Source organism: Prionailurus bengalensis, chromosome A3 (genome assembly GCF_016509475.1).
Source record: "Prionailurus bengalensis isolate Pbe53 chromosome A3, Fcat_Pben_1.1_paternal_pri, whole genome shotgun sequence".
Classification (NCBI taxonomy): Eukaryota; Metazoa; Chordata; class Mammalia; order Carnivora; family Felidae; genus Prionailurus; species Prionailurus bengalensis.
The window spans coordinates 47,889,892-47,909,053 of NC_057354.1; the positions used below are offsets into that span (position 1 = coordinate 47,889,892).

At 48.2% G+C, this 19,162-nt stretch overlaps 1 protein-coding gene across 1 annotated transcript; it reads left to right on the top strand.

The window, feature by feature from the left end:
* The first annotated feature begins 9,315 nt into the window (after window positions 1–9,315).
* Window positions 9,316–11,092, top strand: SSTR4 (somatostatin receptor 4). Its single transcript, XM_043553271.1, has one exon. The coding sequence runs from the start codon at window positions 9,471–9,473 to the stop codon at window positions 10,632–10,634; it is 1,164 nt and encodes a 387-aa protein (XP_043409206.1). The 5' UTR covers window positions 9,316–9,470; the 3' UTR covers window positions 10,635–11,092.
* Window positions 11,093–19,162: the final 8,070 nt, after the last annotated feature.

Below are 19,162 nucleotides of genomic sequence, written 5' to 3' on the forward strand. Positions count from 1 at the left end.
GAGAACAAACTGAGGGTTGATGGGGGGTGGGAGGGAGGAGAGGGTGGGTGATGGGTATTGAGGAGGGCACCTTTTGGGATGAGCACTGGGTGTTGTATGGAAACCAATTTGTCAATAAATTTCATAAAAAAAAAGATATGGTATATATACATATATATACAATGGAGTATTACTTGGCAATCAAAAAGAATGAAATCTTGCCATTTGCAACTACATGGATGGAACTGGAGGGTATTATGCTAAGGAAATTAGCCAACCATAGAAAGACAAAAATCATATGACTTCACTTATTTGAGGACTTTAAGAGACAAAACAGACAAACATAAGGGAAGGGAAACAAAAATAATATAAAAACAGGGAGGGGACAAAACAGAAGAGACTCATAAATATGGAGAACAAACTGAGGGTTGCTGGAGGGGTTGTGGGAGGGGGGATGGGCTAAATGTGTAAAGGGCACTAAGGAATCTACTCCTGAAATCATTGTTTCACTACATGCTAACTAATTTGGATGTAAATTTAAAAAAATAAAAAAATAAAATTAAAAAAAAAAGAGAACCAGGCAACTGATTGAGATTCTAATTCTGCACAAAACAATGTGTGGTGTACCAAAAAAGCAAAACCCCATTTCTATCTATGATCAAGGAGCTCTTTCAGCTTCTAAATAGATTTGTGGATACTTTTATTATGAGTCTATTTTTAAATACACGCATTATAGCCTGAACACTGGGAAGGCACTTTTCCATGTATTGATTCCTATGTCAATCAATTGGGAGAGAATTTGAATTTCTAAAAATGTCCTAGGGGCAAAAACATTTTTCAAATGCTTGTCTAATCTTCCTGGAAAGGTGGGAGAAGAACAGGAAAGGCTACTTCTTCCCACAGTAAAGATGTCTAGGAACAGAATGTCTGAATTAATCACCTGGTTCCTGTGACAGTGACACTTAATGATAAGTGCTGAGGATATATTAGCATTTTATAAATAAAAAACCACTTGTAACTGTGACATAAATGCCTGATAACGTTATTATCCCATTATCTCATATGATGAGGTAAGCAACTCTTGTGTTCATATCCTAGAGATGAGAAACTCAGGCTTAGAAAGGTCAGTGACTGGCCCAAGGATAATGGGCTAGAATGCTTCTGGTTGAAAGTAACAGAATATGCATCTGAAAGCACTAAAACAACAACAATGTGCATTACTTTGCATAAAAAGAAGTTCAGTGGGAGCAGGTCCAGAGTTGGCTGACTCATTAGCTCTCACTACTGTCAAGCACCCTAGTTATTTCTTGCTTCCTGCTTTACCATCTTCAACATACTGGCTCTCATATCAGATAAGCTTTTTACCTCATCATCACTAAGTGGCTGCAGCCCCTCCAAACACTATATCCCTGCCAGAGAATAGCCAAAACTTTCCCAGAAGTTGCCCCTGCAATTTCAATAATGTACCCTCATATCTCTTTGGCCAGAGGAAGGGCATATGCCCATGCCCAAACAAATCACAGATTCTGAGGAGAACCTGAGTACATTTAAAGTGGAGTCCTAAGCAAAATCAGAGATCTATACATAAGGAAGAGGAAGTAGTGGTATTTGGGAGGCATATAACCATGGCTGAAACTTTGTCAGAACCAGACTGGAATTCTGGGGCCTAAAGGCCCTACACTTAAATTCTAATGCTATATTTTTCATGACAATGGAATGTTCTAGATTTCCACTGTTCTGTATGGTGGCCACATGTGACTATTTAGCACTTGAAGCATAGTTAATGTGACTAAGGGATTGAATTGAATTTTTTACAAGTTTAATTCAAAGAGACACATGGGTCTAGTGACCACGCGGGAACAGCACATTAACAGCATTGCTGGGGCATCCAGTAGGGTTCTAACGCTGGAGAAATATAATGTGAGACACAAATGTAACTTACATTTTCCAATAGTTGCATTAAAAAAGGTAAAAAGGAACAGGTAAAATTCATTTTATAATATGTTTGACTTTACTTTCATATCTAAAATATTATTTCAACATGTAATCAATAAAACATATTAACATGATGTTTTACATTCTTTTGTTCACCCTCAGTCTTTGGGATCTGATGTGTCTTTTACACTTAGCACATGTCTACATTTCAGGTGTTCAGGAGCCATGTGGCCAAGGTAGTCTAGAGATTTCAGAGCATTCATGCCAAATGATCTTTCCTGATACTGGTTCACCACTTTAGGAAGACAAGAAAGTGAGGCTCAGAAAGGCTATGCCAGTGGCTCTCAGACTTGAAGGTTGTCATAGACCCCTAGAGCTCTGGTGAGCACTGTGGCTGGTCCCCACCTTCCGTGTTTGTGATTCTGCAGGTCCAGAATGTGCACTTCTCATAGGTAGTGCAGGCGCTGCTTGTCCCGGGTCCTCTTGAAGCAACAGTGCTCTAAATGAACCGCCCACACTCACACCTGTCATGAACAAAGCATTCAGAACGAAACCCATGTTTTGTCTTCCAGTTCATTCTCTTCTACATGCAGAGTGATGAGGACAGGATGCTGGGACAGCCGGAAACAACTCCCAGACAACAGAACAGCGCTCAAGGCGCTCAATTTCCTTGATCCAAACAATTGACAGCAGAGTCTGGACACATCATATGGATATTACATAAACATTGTTCCTATCCCAGACTTGTGCCCTTCTAATGCTGACTTTCTGCTTAGCTCATATGATTTCAGGCTTACTTTCTTTCGAGAAAATCATTGAATAAGTAATAAATTCTTAAAGGAATTCCTTGCCCTCATATTTAATGTCTTTGGGGTGGAGTGGGGATGTATTATCATCACATTGTCCACATATCACTAGAGTTCAGATGGGAATCTGAAGAAGAGACAATTATGTAAATCACTTCTGACAATGCCATGCACTCAGCCCCTGGTAAATTATGCTTTAGTATACTCAGCAGAAGCTATCAAACCCCAGCTGAGATCCTGAGAGCTCTTCAGATGATTTTCTAATCAGCAGGTGACAGAAGTGGCTCTCGGGACGATAGTCCTCATACTGCTGAAGGTCAAGTCTCTTCAAGGTGCACTGCTATTTGCAGAAGAAGCTGTTCTTGCAGACCTACTGCCCAGATGCTTGGAGGCCCGATGACTCCTGACCAGGGGGGCACACCTGAAGTGTGGAAATAGAGGAGGTAGTCACTTTGCCCACAAAGGAGCTGTTCCCCCTGGCTCGAGGAGGGGATGTGAGGCCCCCACTTCACCCTCTCAGTTGTCACTCACACTGAGAAACTCCAGGTGCCTACCAGCTACTGGGGCCAGCCATACCCATGGGTGGCCCTATCACGACCTGGAGGAGAGAGAAGGACCCTCAGATCCAGCCCAAACCCAGCCCTTTGCTGCTTATAACTATGTACAGGTGAGCATTTTTGGTCTGATGCCAGACATTGAATCAACAGACCCAAAATAGGCCCCTCATATATACATCCTACAGCAAAGGGACAGGTGAGCTAAAAAAAACAGCTTATAAATGCACTTTGTTTCCCCCGCTTTTACTCAGCATGAATGTTGTATTCTGTTTTCCCTAGTGGCATATTTAGTGCCTTGGGAGAGGACAGCTATGGGGTCCCAACCGCCCCAGCCTAATCTCATCTGGTATCCAGCAGGTTGCACCTTGCCCCTCTTGAGCTGTCTGTTTCTCTGTGCAGAGGGGTCTCTGGTTTCCTGGATGCTTCTTTTGACCTGTCCCTTCAGCCTCCCTGGAGGCCCAATGATTTCCACACACTGTGGCCCCCAGGTTGCCTGTCTCTTATGGTTCCATTTAATTGAGCAATGCATCAATACACTTTAGAATTATCTGGAGAGCCTTTAAAATATTCAGATGCCTGAGTCCCCCTCCAAACCAAATGACTCAGAGTGTGTGGGAATGGGGCCCAGGCATCCGTGGTTGTGAATTTTCCCAGGGGTGCCAACCTGCAGCAGAGGGTACCTGGCTATCAGGGAAGTGAGCTCCCAGAAGCTGAGGATCCTGTGCCAGATCCTGTGTCCTGGGCTCCAGTGAGGGATGGGACCTTCTCTTCTCTTCCAGTCTGAGCATGTTTGTGCCTGGTTTTTGACACCCCAGCAGCACACATGTTCCATGAGTGATGCCTGCGCCTTCCAGCTCACCGATGCTAACAGAGGGGGTCCTCTGCTTAATGTCAGAAAAACCAGATGTGCCCAGGAGCTTTGAGCTACCAAGCACCAGAGACTTCAGATGGAATATTAATAATAATAAACATTTTATTAATAATAAACATATAGTGTTTATTGGAGCCAGACCCTGTTGTAACTGCTTCACATATGTCAACCTGTTCAGTCCCCACAACAGCCCATCTGTGGTAGGACTAGAATTAAGGCCACTTTACAGGGGATGAAATAGAGAAACAGAGAGGTTGAGTAACTTGCCCAAGGTCACATAACTGGCAAGCAATGAGCTGGGACTCAGATCAAAGCAGTCACATTATGTTATGCTGCCTCCCAAAACGTCTGCCATTCAAGAATTACCCCCTCCACCCCACACTGTCAGCTCAAACACAAATCCTAGTAGCTCAGCCTCATGACTTTCTTGACTTGGAAGAAGAACCTCCATGTCAGACCTCAATTTCTAAACCTGTTCTAGTCCATGATATTTTACCATTATGATGATGCTGCAGTGAAGGCAGTGATTCTCAGTATAAACTCAATCTTGTTTTCATCATTATGGCAATTTTTCATAAGATACTCTCTTCAATCCCTGAACCCCACTCCCAACCTAGGCCTGGTTTTTTTTTTTTTTAATATATGAAATTTATTGTCAAATTGGTTTCCATACAACACCCAGTGCTCATCCCAAAAGGTGCCCTCCTCAATACCCATCCCCCACCCTCCCCTCCCTCCCACCCCCCATCAACCCTCAGTTTGTTCTCAGTTTTTAACAGTCTCTTATGCTTTGGCTCTCTCCCACTCTAACCTCTTTTTTTTTTCCTTCCCTTCCCCCATGGGTTTCTGTTAAGTTTCTTAGGATCCACATAAGAGTGAAACCATATGGTATCTGTCTTTCTCTGTATGGCTTATTTCACTTAGCATAACACTCTCCAGTTCCATCCACGTTGCTACAAAAGGCCATATTTCATTCTTTCTCATTGCCACGTAGTATTCCATTGTGTATATAAACCACAATGTCTTTATCCATTCATCAGTTGATGGACATTTAGGCTCTTTCCATAATTTGGCTATTGTTGAGAGTGCTGCTATAAACATAAGCACTCCTGTATCCCTTGGATAAATTCCTAGCAATGCTATTGCTGGGTCATAGGGTAGGTCTATTTTTAATTTTCTGAGGAACCTCCACACTGCTTTCCAGAGCGGCTGCACCAATTTGCATTCCCACCAACAGTGCAAGAGGGTTCCCGTTTCTCCACATCCTCTCCAGCATCTATAGTCTCCTGATTTGTTCATTTTGGCCACTCTGACTGGCGTGAGGTGATATCTGAGTGTGGTTTTGATTTGTATTTCCCTGATAAGGAGCGACATTGAACATCTTTTCATGTTAGGCCTGGGGTTTGAGGCCAGATAGAACTTGAGAGCAAAGTAGAGAAATGGGATGGGCAGGAAAGTGTTTATCTCAGGATGAGCTGAATATGACCTAGGTGCACATGTCCCTCCAGAGCCATCTCAGGAGGGGGTTCAGCCCTGTGAGTGCTCATTCTCTCAAGAATTCACTGTTGCATGAGTGGTCCACACTTCAAATGCTTCTCTGATCCTTCCCTAAATATAGAAGTCTGGAAAGAGTATTTTTGGAAATGGTATGATTTCCTGCTCTTGGTCTTGGACACATAGACATTTCAATTTAATCTTCAATATCTCCTGGTGTTGTCAGTGAAATGCACACCTCACCTTTACCACTGCAAACCCTTTCCCTATGATGCTCTGGGGAGATGTGTGACAGCCCCTTAGAAGTTAATCTGGTGCTTCACAAACTTTATTTTCTGCCACTTAAAGTGGAAATTCAAAAGTTAAATTGGACAGCCCCCATAATTAGGGGATCCTTGTCCTGGTTTGCCTGGAAGAGTCAGATGTCATGCTGTTGGTCAGCACAACTGCTAATAGAGCTTCCTTTCACTCCCAGGAGAATCTGGTTTGAGCATAACCCATCATTAAGGTGTGAGTCAAAGCAGAATAAAGGTCAGGCTGTGTCTGCAAAGCTTGCTCTGTTTGGGTCATTTGCACAAAGTTGGAATAGAAGTAATGCTCTCCCTATGTGTCTTAGGATTGTTTTCAATACAGGTTAGATATAAAAACACTGTTAGTAGAAACCGATACATCTGACAATAAAACCTATAATAATAATTAATGGGGGAGTGTGTCAGTGGCCTCTACCACCCCCTTGACCCTTTACCCTCTGAAGGGAACTAACCAGTGGAACATCAGACAACAACGTGGGGCCAAGCGGGAGCAGGCAGACCTTCTCTTTAGTCTCATCACACAGAGAGGGTTAGGAAAATAAATAACCTTGACAGCTGACACTCACTGAGTACTGATGACGGCCAGGTACTCCCCCAGTTACCATAGGTATGCCAAGGTAATGGGTCCTCATGACGCCTTACCAAATAATTACTACCATTACACCCATTTTCCAGATGTGGCAACAAAGGCACAAAGAGATTGGAGGGACTTGCCCAAGGCTACATATCTGGGAGGAGGTGAAGCCGTATTTGAACCAGGCAGCCTAGTTTCAAGGTCAAGATACCACAGTGCCGAGCCTACCTGCCCTGTGTGTACCTAGAAGGCACCAGTGTGCCCTCTCTGCTTGCCGCTGCAGCAGTCCTGGCACAAACATGCAGCTCTTGCTTGTGCTGTTCCAAATGCTCCAAAGGCTCTTTGTGTAAACCTCACAGACCTGGACCCCCAGGCCACCCTCTGTCATGGTAAGGAAGCCATGCAGACCCCAACTCTGACCCTGACAGTTGGCTTATACACACTCCCAGCTTCTCCACCTCCTCAGATGACGGCCCTAGGCCTCCTCCAGGCACACAAGGCATACCTTATCATCACCCACTACATTCTGCTCCCCTGCCAGGCATCCAGTACTGCTGCCACTTCGCAGTTCATTCCCCAGGCCCCCAGCAGCATCTGCTCTGCCAGCTTCTCTCTCTGAAGTACACCTTCATCCTCACTATCATGCTCTTTGTCTCCTTCTTTGCCACCACCCTTCCCCTGTGATCCCAGGCACTTTCCAGTATGTTTCCAATGTGGGGCGGTGGTGAAAATATAAGCCTTCCAAGGCCTTGCACACAGTAGGCCATCATCCCATATAAGACAACATATGCAACCATGCTTCGCAGGGGACTCATACTCTCCACTAGCATTTGTTGAATGAATGAATGAATGCTCAGTCTCCCTGACTTCTGGACTCCAGAAATGCTGGGTTTGGGTGTCCCCAGTGCTACATGCAGCACACTCATAATGTGGGCTGTTTTCTAAAACCGCAGAAAACAGCAATACATATTTACCTTATTAAATGCTAGCTTGGTTTGCTGTGAATTGTATGTCTGCATGAGGGGAGAGAGGGCAGAGCCAGGAAAGGTTAGGAGAAAAACTCTCCAAAGTAGAGGTGGGAAAGATCCCAAGGGCTCACGTGTTAGGCAAGACACCAGGAAATATTCAGAGATGAGAGGGGGCTGGGCATTAAATGGACAGAGAGAATGATGGTAGAGGGGTATCCCGGCATGCAGAACAGCTGTGGGACACCTCCCCTATTGGGCCTCAAGGGGAATCATTTAAAGATTTCCCCCAGTGTCCAGGACTAAAAAGAAAAGCCCTTGTATTTCTCCCTCCACCCAAATCTTGGGTTTCTGTCACCCCCCCCAAACACCTGCACCCTAGAATGACAAAGCCACCATCTCTTTCCCCATAAGCATCTCTCCCTTAGAGACAATGAGGAAAATGAGAGCAGAGGAAAGAACAGACTAATTTAAAGAGTGTCCATAAAGGGGAGGAGGGTTGCTAAGACAAATCTTTTATTATTAATTTTTTTTAAGACAAATCTTTTAAAGGAACCATTTGGGTGGCAGTAACTAGGGACAGAGATTAGACTCAGCCACTATGTTGCACAGGGGCTGATCACCAGTGCCTCCCCTCTCCCCCCCCCCCCAAATCCTGGATAAATAGCAGTCAGACCTCTGACAGGTCACCTCTAGCTGGCCTTAATCATCCCGACAGCCTCCCCTCCACAGCTGCTCCAGCCATCCAGCATAGGAGATGGGACCCACCTCTGGCACCGGGTAGCCACTTCCAGATGCATCAAAGACATTTTAGGAGTGTGCTGAAGGGAGGCTCAAGGAGGCCACTGGCCTGCAGAGGTGGTGTTCCAAAGGGCCAGCATTTCCCTGCCGATTATCTTCCAAGACAAATCCCCACTTCACTAATTCTGCTGTGCCCTGTGCCTGACCAGTAGGGCCAGGGTTGTGAGACTGCCTGCTGGATCCCCAGACCCGGACTGTAGCCCAGAATCATCCAGCTCAACGGTGTTAACATGCACTCTCTGGAGTTTGGGAGAAGGAGGGAATCCAGACCCGGACACCGACCTTTCCAGAGCACCCTTTCCCAGGCACCTTTCAGAGACCTCAGTGGAGACGCCTCAGAAGTCAGCCAGCTTGGCATAGGCTTTGCGGCGTCTGGCTCTGGGGCTAGCTGCCGCTGTCGGTGCTGCCCCGCGCGATGAGCATCGGACGCAAAGGCTGGCCTTCTTTTGTGGCATCTCTCCTCTGTGGATCCTCCTCTGTGCCTCCTCCTCTGGCATCTCCGTTCCCGGCACCCACCCACCTCCATCCTACAGAAATCTCACTGAAAAGGTCCTGGGATTTGCGATTGCGCGGAGTGAAGGGAGGGGGCGACTGGGACCCGGGCAGACCGGGAATTCACAGCGACGCCTTTGGGAGCTTCAGGTTCCGCTTCTAGGAAATGAGTTTAATGATGGGACAGACCCTGCAGGTCTTCGAGAAGATCATAGGGGCAGGGGGGCGCGGTGGACAGGAGGAGGATGTCAAGCGCCCGGCTAAGGGATCTGCACGCTCAGCATAGTCGCTACCACCCCAGGGCCGCGTTACCCAAACGGAGGACTCTGGGACCCCTAGCCCCGCGGCTGCAGAGGGCAGAGCAGGGGAGTGGGAGGCCAAAGGTCAGACAAGACAGGATCTGAGGTGAGCAGCTGAGGGGACGGGAGGTCCATCTGGGGCTCTGGACGACCTGGGGTGGGGCTGGATCCCAGGCGGGGGCGCGGAGGTGGGCAGGCCGGGCGGGGCGCGCGGGCGCTGGGACTGGGGTGCGGAGGGCGCGCGGCGCGGGATTGGCGGGCGCTCCCCGCGGGGCCCACCGCAGGCTTTTCAGGCGGAGCAGGCAGAGGCGCACGCACCTGCACCGGAGTCCCAGGGCAAGTACTCTCCACCGCGCTCCCGCCGCCCCGGGCGGGCACCCCTGGGCATGAGCGCCCCCCCGACGCTGCCCCCAGAGGGCGAGGAAGAGCTCCAGACAACCTGGTCCCCTGCGGTCAACGCCAGCTGCGCCCCTGCTGAGGAGGAGGCAGCGGCGGGGACCCGGGACGCAGGGGCACCGGGCATGGTCGCCATCCAGTGCATCTACGCGCTGGTGTGCTTGGTGGGCCTGGTGGGCAACGCCCTGGTCATCTTCGTGATCCTCCGCTACGCCAAGATGAAGACGGCCACCAACATCTACCTGCTCAACCTGGCCATCGCGGACGAGCTCTTCATGCTGAGCGTGCCCTTCGTGGCCTCGTCGGCCGCCCTGCGCCACTGGCCCTTCGGGTCTGTGCTGTGCCGCGCGGTGCTCAGTGTGGACGGCCTCAACATGTTCACCAGCGTCTTCTGTCTGACGGTGCTCAGCGTGGACCGCTACGTCGCCGTGGTGCACCCTCTGCGCGCCGCCACCTACCGGAGGCCCAGCGTGGCCAAGCTCATCAACTTGGGCGTGTGGCTGGCATCCTTGCTGGTCACCCTGCCCATCGCCATCTTCGCTGACACCAAACCGGCTCGGGGCGGCCAAGCCGTGGCCTGCAACCTGCATTGGCCTCACCCGGCCTGGTCGGCGGTCTTTGTGATCTATACTTTCCTGCTGGGCTTCCTGCTGCCCGTTCTGGCCATTGGCCTGTGCTACCTGCTCATCGTGGGCAAGATGCGGGCGGTGGCACTGCGGGCCGGCTGGCAGCAGCGCAGGCGCTCAGAAAAGAAGATCACACGGCTGGTGCTGATGGTGGTAGCAGTCTTTGTGCTCTGCTGGATGCCTTTCTATGTGGTGCAGCTGCTAAACCTGTTTGTGACCAGCCTCGATGCCACAGTCAACCATGTGTCCCTCATCCTCAGCTACGCCAACAGCTGTGCCAACCCTATCCTCTATGGCTTCCTCTCAGACAACTTCCGCCGTTCCTTCCAGCGGGTTCTCTGCCTGCGCTGCTGCCTCTTGGATGTCGCAGGTGGTGCTGAGGATGAGCCCCTGGACTACTATGCCACTGCTGTCAAGAGTAGAGGTGGGGCAGGATGGATATGCCCCCCACTCCCCTGTCAGCAGGAGCCCTTACGACCAGAACCCAGCCGCAAGCCGGTCCCTCTCACCAGGACCACCACCTTCTGAAGAACCCTTTCACCTCCTCCCCAGCCTGGCCACCTGTAAGGGAGTCTGTGCTACCCTGACACCCCAGCAGACTGCCAGTCCTAGATGCTTATCTAAGAGCCACCACCTGTTCCCACCACAGCCACAGCCACCTTTTCCCAGCAGTCTATGGGCCAGCCCCAAGAGCATCAAAGCTCCTTTCTTTTGTTCTGTCCTCAGGACTCTGGTTTCTAGGGGGGGGCACCTCCATGGGGGTAGGACTCCTCTGACCACGTCCATGATGTTAATTATTCCTGGATCTCTGACTAGTTTCCGAGGGGTGGGAAGCAGGGGGATGCCAGGCAGGAATGGCCATCTGCATGTGACGTGTTACAGAATCTCTGCCTTGGAGAGGGCTGTCCAGAGGGTGGAGGCAGCCTGTGCCCTTGCTCTCTGCAGACTCTGCCTGTGGTGGGGACATAGCATGTTCGAAAAGGGAAGGGAGGGGGGCGCCTGGGTGGCGCAGTCGGTTAAGCGTCCGACTTCAGCCAGGTCAAGATCTCGCGATCCGTGAGTTCGAGCCCGGCGTCAGGCTCTGGGGCTGATGGCTCAGAGCCTGGAGCCTGTTTCCGATTCTGTGTCTCCCTCTCTCTCTCTGCCCCTCCCCCGTTCATGCTCTGTCTCTCTCTGTCCCAAAAATAAATAAACGTTGAAAAAAAAATTTTTTTTGAAAAGGGAAGGGAGGAAGGAAGATGCCTCCAAGCACACCAGTGGCTTCCATTCCTGGGATCTTTTCTAACTGAAATTGATGCATGACAGCCTGGGGCACCTCCAGGCCCAGTGCCTGCTTGCAGTCAGAAATGTCACTCCAGTTTTCTGGGGCTAGCAGCAGGCTTCCTGTGAGTAGGAAAGGTTTGGAAAGTCATGATGTGGGATTTGTTATGAGGCACAAAACCAGGTCAGTAATGATAATAATAATAAAGCAGAAAGGATGAATCTCATCTAGCTCCTATGGTGTGATTTTTTGCCTTGACCCTTTGTCATGAGAACATGAGACCTCATTAAGTTGACCAGTTTATACCGCAGTGGTGAGTGGGAGGGAACTGGAGGTGGGAGGGAAGAGACCAGAGAATGCAGATGGAAATCAGCCCAGATTTTGGATAGAGGAGGCAGCTCTGTCACCCACTGTTTAAAAAAAAAAATCGCAATTCAGTAAAACACCAGCCAGATGTACATAATAAACATATCTAGGCTGAACATGGTAAACAGCTGTAACTTCTTGCCTAATGTTAACCCAAGGATAAATTAGCTTTTCCCAAAGGAAAAAGTCAGCTTATGAGAGCTTTAATCCTGTTTTCTGTGAATAAATCCTTGCAATGCTTCTGTAGGGGCCTGGAGTGAAAACATGCAATTAAACATATGTGAACAGCCGTGTGGGAGACTCCACCTGGCTGAGCAAAGCAAAACACCCTTCTGGGTTTGGCCGGCCCATCCCGGGGCAGAAAGGAAGATAATCAGGGAGGGAAGTGAGGACAGCTGGAGAGAGAGCCCCTCTACTCTTCAAATGGGGTCAGCCTTGCAGCTTCCTAGCAGGAGGGCTTCAAGAGAAAACACGAGGGACCTGCCAGCCTAGCAGAACTTGCCTGACTTGAGCCTTTTGAGGCAGCCAGCAGGCATCCCAAGGTGGGCACAGAGGGCTTCTAGGAGGCTAAAGAAGATTGAGGAGGGCAGAGCAAGGCCCAGGGAGATGCTCTGCTTCCACCATGGGCGGGGGCTCCTCTCTGAGGAGGAAACAGAACAGGGCTCTTCCCTGAAGTGTTAGAGCCAAAACCAGAGTCTTATTTGATATGAGCAGATGCCTGGTGTATGAGAACCAGGCAAGAGAGCTGACTTCTGGTCCTAGATATAAACATTGTGTGATTCAGGCAAGTGACTGAACTCTAGGGTCCTCAGAGTTCTGTCTGTAATATCACAAGGTCTTCCAATGTCGGCACAGTGTGACAGAGAACTAACCGTATGCTCTTTTCCATGTGGCTATAGAATCTAGCTTCTTCCCTACTGAATGAAAAACAAAAAGCCTTACCTACATTGTGTTTGGGCATATAAGCATTGGATTCTTACTCCTCTACATGGCCAGCCAGCAGTATAATCTGTAGGCGGTAATCAGTGTTGATCCAAATGTGTCTCATAGGGCTGGGTGGGTGAGGTAGAGATGAAGGCCATTAGGGTCTGCACATTGGGGTGGTCTACATCTGTCTGAGAGAGAAAATGTGTAGCCAATCTGTGTTGTATCCCAGAGACATGGCTGTGGTTTGGGAGCTCCTAACTAAGGTGCAAGAACCCCTTGAACTCACAAACATGTGTGCACATATGCACACACATGCATGCATGTAAACACACAGACATCAATTGTCCCAAACCTATCATACCCACTCGAGTTGCCTTGGGCATCTGGAGTAAGCCAGTGCTGGTGTTGACTGGCCTTGTGTAACCATAATTTCTTAGCAGTCTTTAAAACTTAATTATTTCTTTGTTCCCCAGTGCCTGGCAGCATGCAGCAGTGTGGTCACTGAGTAAATGTGGTGGAGGGGCCACTAGAAAAGATCTGACATGGGTATGGGCTGCTGGGCTTTTGCCCCCTCTTGGGTGGGGGGCTACAGTCCTTGTCTTCAGTGTCCAACAGTGATTCCCACCGGGCCAACTCCCTGATGAGCAAGACAGAGCACTGACCAGGAGTCTTGGCAACACTGGGCTGGGCTGAGTATTTGAAAATGCAATGTTTTTAACTTGGTGATGGCTGAAGTAGAGGTAGCCTTAGGTGATGAAAGGAAAAATCCCTGAGAGGCAGGGGCCCCCCATCAGCCAAGCCAGCCAGCAGTGAATGCTATAATTTCTCTGAGCCACAGTTTCTCACATGAAATATGCACAAAGCAGGGTGTGGGTTTTGAGTTCTTCTCAGCTGTAAACTGCCTTTTCAAAAGCACTGAAGAGGCATGCTGAGGCAGTGGGAGGGTGAAAGACAGCATTCTTCTATGCTTAGTGCTTTCTCTATCCCTTGTTAAAAATTAGCATTAATGCTGCCCCTGATCTGGGAGTCATAAATCACACAGTGGAGGGGCAGGCTAGGGGTGGAGAGTGTGCTGCTGGCCAGTGTCTTCCTCAGCTGCAGAGCCTTCTCACTTCTTGGCGATTAGCAACTCAGCACCCACAAAGTATCCCGGGAATTTGTTGGGGGACACATTTAGAGTCCACCAACAGTGGTAGTTAGCATCAACCCTGAGGCCTTTGTTAACAGCTGATTACATGAACCCCTCAGGTTCCTGAGCAGAAAATTTGCAGAATTTGTGAATTAAAGTCAGAGATGGAAGTATCTGGGGTCCTGAGAGCATTTCACATTACACATTTCACCTGACTCAGGGGTCAGCCATGAAGACATGCAGGCAGGCTGTGGCCTGAGTCCTGCTTCTACTGACCATAACAGCTTTTGGCTTCAAAGTGAATGAAAATATTTTTTACCTGGGCAGAAACAGCCTTCAGACACCCCTCAATCAGTGAACTGCTTTGCATTTTAAAGCTGTCTTTAACTTACTGTTCAGTGACAATCCAGGTATTTATTTTCTCCAGATGATTGTAAAATGGTATTTGAACATGACAGGTGATCACTCATTGGAATTCTTGCCCAACCTGTCAGCTCTATGTCATTGAACAAAGATGCATACTATTTTCATTTTTTCTTTAAATTCTTGGCTTCACTTTCATTAAAAACAGCATACCTAGCACTCCTTAGGTGCCGAAGGCTGATATCAAAGGAAAAAAAACAAAAAACAAATGTATGTTTCTGCTGTGCTATTCAGAAACCAGACATGGAAGACTGACCAGTGGCTAGGCAAATTCCTATAAATTTGGGTTTTGAAGCTCTTCTCTGACACCCCTGTCTCTCACCACCCCTTACCCAAAGCATGTGACAGAAAAGCTTCAGGTTCCTTAAGCACAAATATCAGAGTGCTAAGGCACTGTCCTTGAAGCTCTGCTTTGTGGAAGTGTGTGCTGGGAGTGTGCATCAGACAGCATGCTGAGTGCTGCTTCTGGCAGCTTTGAGGTAAGATGGGGAGTCTCCACAGAGAGCACCCCTGTCCTCATGAAGCTTGGAGCTTAGAGGCAAAAGATGAGCCTTCATCAGAGAACCACAGAAATGATGGTACAATTTTAAGCTAAAATAAGAACTGGTTTCTATGAGATGATATACTAAGAGAACCTGACATCGTCATAGGGTAGGTTTCCCCCGGAAGGTTGCTGGAGATGACATCCTCATAAAGATGAGTGGGAATCAGCCAGGAGAAGAAGGGGTGGAGTGGAAAGTGCAAAGGGCTCAAGGCACAGCATGTGCAAAGGACCTGTGATGGTAAGCACTGAAGATGCCAAAGATGACTGGAACAGAGGACGGATGATGCCCAGTCAGCAACAGGCACTAGGAGACAGACCAGCAGTGCCTCATAAGTCCCCTTGAGGATTTAGGACCATGCCACATCACAGCAGTGGCAGACTTTAATGAGAGGGTCAGGTCAAGCTGGCAAAGAAACCCATCAAGGAGTCTTGAGTTCTTGTAAAGTTTGGGCACTTGTGCCCTCCATTTTTCAGTGCGAGGCTGGCAGGTGGAACGTGTTCTTTCCATTTCGACAGTCATCAACTTTTTTCAACAGAAAGGCAGAGTTCCCAATCATATGAATGGATTGGCCCAGGAGGGGCACCTTTGAAAGTGGGGGAGAACTAATGTTAAAAAAATCCAAGATCATTAACTGAATCACTCAGAATGGAAGTACTGACTTGGTTAAAACAAAAACCTTTGGCTTTCTATTAGCGAAAGACACTGTGGGTACCCACTGATGCCACATAGAAGTGTGGTGCCTGAGTCTAGATGGGCTGCCTGAGGTCAACGCTGGCACAGTGCAGATGTTCAGTGGCCTGGAAAGAATAGACTTGGGGACACACAGACCAGGGAGAGAGAATCCACATACCAGCCTAGTGGGACCGCAGGAAAAGCTCTGTGGCCCCTGGAGAAAGGCCAAAATGACAGTATCTACCCCCTGATTGTGCAGGGGACTGGCCCAGAAGAAGGCTAAACATTCAGAGAGTGACCAAATGACAGAGAAGGAAAACAACAAGGTCGATGCAGAGAATTGGCATGTTTTGTTGTATCTTTTGATGTTTTTAATTTTTTTTAATTTTTATTTTATTGTTGTTGTTGTTGTTATTCTAGACAGAGAGAGAGAAAGCAAAAGAGTGCAAACGGGGCAAAAGGGCAGAGGGAGAGAGAGAATCTCAAGCAGGCTTCCTGCTCAGCATGGAGCCCGACTCGGGGCTGGATCCCACAACTCTGGGATCATGATCTGAGCTGAAATCAAGAGTCAGATGATCAACCGACTGAGCCAGCCCAGCACACTGGTGTTTTTTTAAATCAGGATTTCTTTAGCCTGTGATTTATTTTCAATCTATTTTTATTGAAGTATAATTTACATAAGGCAAAGCTCACTCCTTCTAGGTGCTCAGTGCTATGAATTTTGACAAACCTACACAGTTACGTTATTTAACTGCCACTGCCACCCCAAGTTAAGATGGGGACTGTTGTTGTCACCAAGCATTTTCCTCATGGCCGTGACACATGCCTTGAGAGGGCAGGTTGCCAATAGCATGGAGGACATGAGGGGATCAGATCTGGGGCAATGTGATCCCTAAATTGAGGGAGGCCCTCCACCCGATACCATTTCCTGAGCTCCTTTACACAGGCAGGGATACCTCAGGAAACAATACTCAGGAAACGTTGCCCTTTCAACCTCCCATATCTGAAAAGAACCACCCTGGGCTCCAGAAATCCCTCACCCACAACCATGGGCTTGAGTATGTCTCTGGGCAAGGTGCCAGCTTCTTGATGACCTCATAGGCTTTTACTCTGAGCTCTGGAGAAAGAGCACGGCTTTCCCTCCAAGCCGGGGGTTCGGACTCCCTCCAAAGCCTTGCAGAGTGGATACCCCTCAAGACCCCACAGAAGCTTCATTTCCATTGATCTCAGGCCCACAGGCTTGCTGCTGGGTAGCTCTGTGTTTACTGAAGCCTTGTCCTGAGCTCTGGACATTCAGACAAATGAAACAGAGAGGGCAGGATTTACTCCGGGCCCTTCTCAGACTTCCCTTTCTTGTCGTGTTACTATTAGACTTATGAAGCCCCACCTTTAGGAGAAGGGCAAAAATGTTTGAAGAAAGACAGGAATCACATTCTGGCAAAGAATCACCAAAAGTGTCACTTTTGGATTCAGTCATTATTTCAAGACAACTTTAACAGTATGTGCCCCTATTACAGGCAAGATGGTGTGCAAAGTTCTAGTTCCCCAGAGTCCGTGGGAGTCGTGGGCCCCTGTTCTCAAGGAATTAAATGGAATTGAGGTGGAAAGCAGAAGGAAGAGGGGGAGGATTCAGGATACTGTTGCAAAGCCCTTCTTCCTCACTGGGTGGCTGAAGGAAGGTCTGCTGGGGTCCTACAGCCCATGAATATGCAATTGAGGTCAGCCTCAGTGTGAAGCCAGAAGAAAGATTCCAGAAGGACAACAGAGAGAAGTTGCCACATGTCCAATATGCGGAGGGGAAGAAGGATAATCAGTCATGGGATAAAATCAGTCGTGATATGTCCCATTAAAAAAAATAATAATAAAAGATTTATTTCAGACAGAAAGTCAGAAAAGTATTTGGCCTATGGCCTGGGTGTGGGGGGCATTATCATCATGGACCCCAGTTTGGAATCTCAGTGTTTATCACTGGATCCTAAAACCCTTCTGTGGCTAGCTCCCCTGTTTCCTGTGGGTGTGACTTTGAATTAACGCATCCCCCAGGGTTCTTTTGTCTTTCATAATCACACTTTCTAAACAAGCTGAGAAGGATTTTGATTCTGTTAGAATCTGATGTTAAAAAAATATTTCTTTTCTCTTGTGAGAGGAAATTGGTTGTTTGCCTACATCTGAACCTACTGACCAAGACAAAAAGGGGGTGGGGGCGGTGGAGAAGGACTTTCTCAAAACAAAAAGAGATAATGCTGAATCTGGGCACACATTCTGAAAACGAAAGGAAGAGTCAGGCATTGCTTGTATTATTTTATGAAGAAGTGCCTGCAAAGGTCAGAGGATATGTTTTCAAATGAGCTTGGGTACCCCCCCACCGAGTCTTGACCATGATGAAAATGTGCTTTCATATGTTCTTTGTAACATTAGTTTTCCCTGAAGATGTGAAATAATAATCAACCCCTATTTAACATGAGACCAACAGAAGCCTGCAGAGAGCGTGACCCTTCTTCTGTCACCTGGCCCTCCACATCCAGAATGGCAGACCCAGGGGCCCAGGAATGGGAGTGGCACAGCAGGTGGTTGGCACAAGGGGTAGGAGGCAGCAGTGCCCTGATTTCCCTTTGCACACACCTTCCTTACTTCTTTATTGCACCCTCAAGCCCCACGCCCGAAATTGTGGAGCAGGGGATTCACCATCTAGCTTTTTTGTGTCTTTGCGCATCCCTGGTGGGCTGCCAGAAATTTGGGCAGCACAAGTCCAGAACACAAGGCAAATGAGCAGGGCACTGGGAGACCTAGGAGCCGGATTTCATTGAAACTTGTTTGCTGAAGGTTAAGAGAGTCGGGTTGTCTGGTCGAAGCTCAGAAAAGTTCATCCTTGTGATTCAATCATGAAAACACAGGATTCTTGGTGCGGAGAGACCCTGAAGAGGTCGAGGGAGGGTTAGCGAGTGTCATCTGGTGTGTGTAGACAACTCCAGTGGCATGCAGGGGAGTGGCCTAAGCGACCTCTCTGGTGTGACCAGGATGATCTATGTATTGATGATGGTGGTAGTTCCCAGAATGCATGTATTCTTCAGGACTTACAGATTGGGTCACCAAAAAGGGTGAATTTTAATGTATGCCAATTATGTTGTGGTTTTCTTTTTCTTAAAAAAAGAGATAAAATAAAATGCACTGGCCACCATTTGGCCCAAGCCTGCTCTTCTTGCAACCTGTGGTCTTAATGGCGAAAACTTTCCAGGTCTCCAGATTTTAATTCTGGTGGCACCCTAATCAGTGATCAAATACCACTTAGGTCCTTAGGAGCTTAGGTTCTTCTTTGTCCCCACAGAGAAGGACAAAGATGAACAAACATGCCTGTATTTTTCCGAAGTCCCCTCACTTTGGTGGATGAGACTGCCTTCCCTCAGATGCAGGTGGCAGCTGTCAGTGTTTCTGAGTCGGCAGTCTCCCATATGCGGCAGGCCCCTGGGAACTCAATCAGGAAGACGAATCACAGAAGAAATCTGTTTAGGTGTCCTCACCCACCAGCCCCCTTGCAGTCCCCAGTGGGGCAGATGGTTGATAGAGTTAAAAGATTTGCCCAGAGTCACCCTTCAAGAATCTGTGGACATCTGGGGCTATCACTTTCAACTCATGATTCCTCTCTCTTTTGCAAGTTCCTCCTCTTTGGTGTTGCTACATTTGAAGGCCCTGTGTAGCAGGTGAGGGTGAAGGTGCGGGTAGTGCTGCCTTTCCC

Bases quoted from the DNA above. Each gene is read 5' to 3' on its own strand.
- SSTR4 (XM_043553271.1), top strand. From the start codon at position 9,471: ATGAGCGCCCCCCCGACGCTGCCCCCAGAGGGCGAGGAAGAGCTCCAG.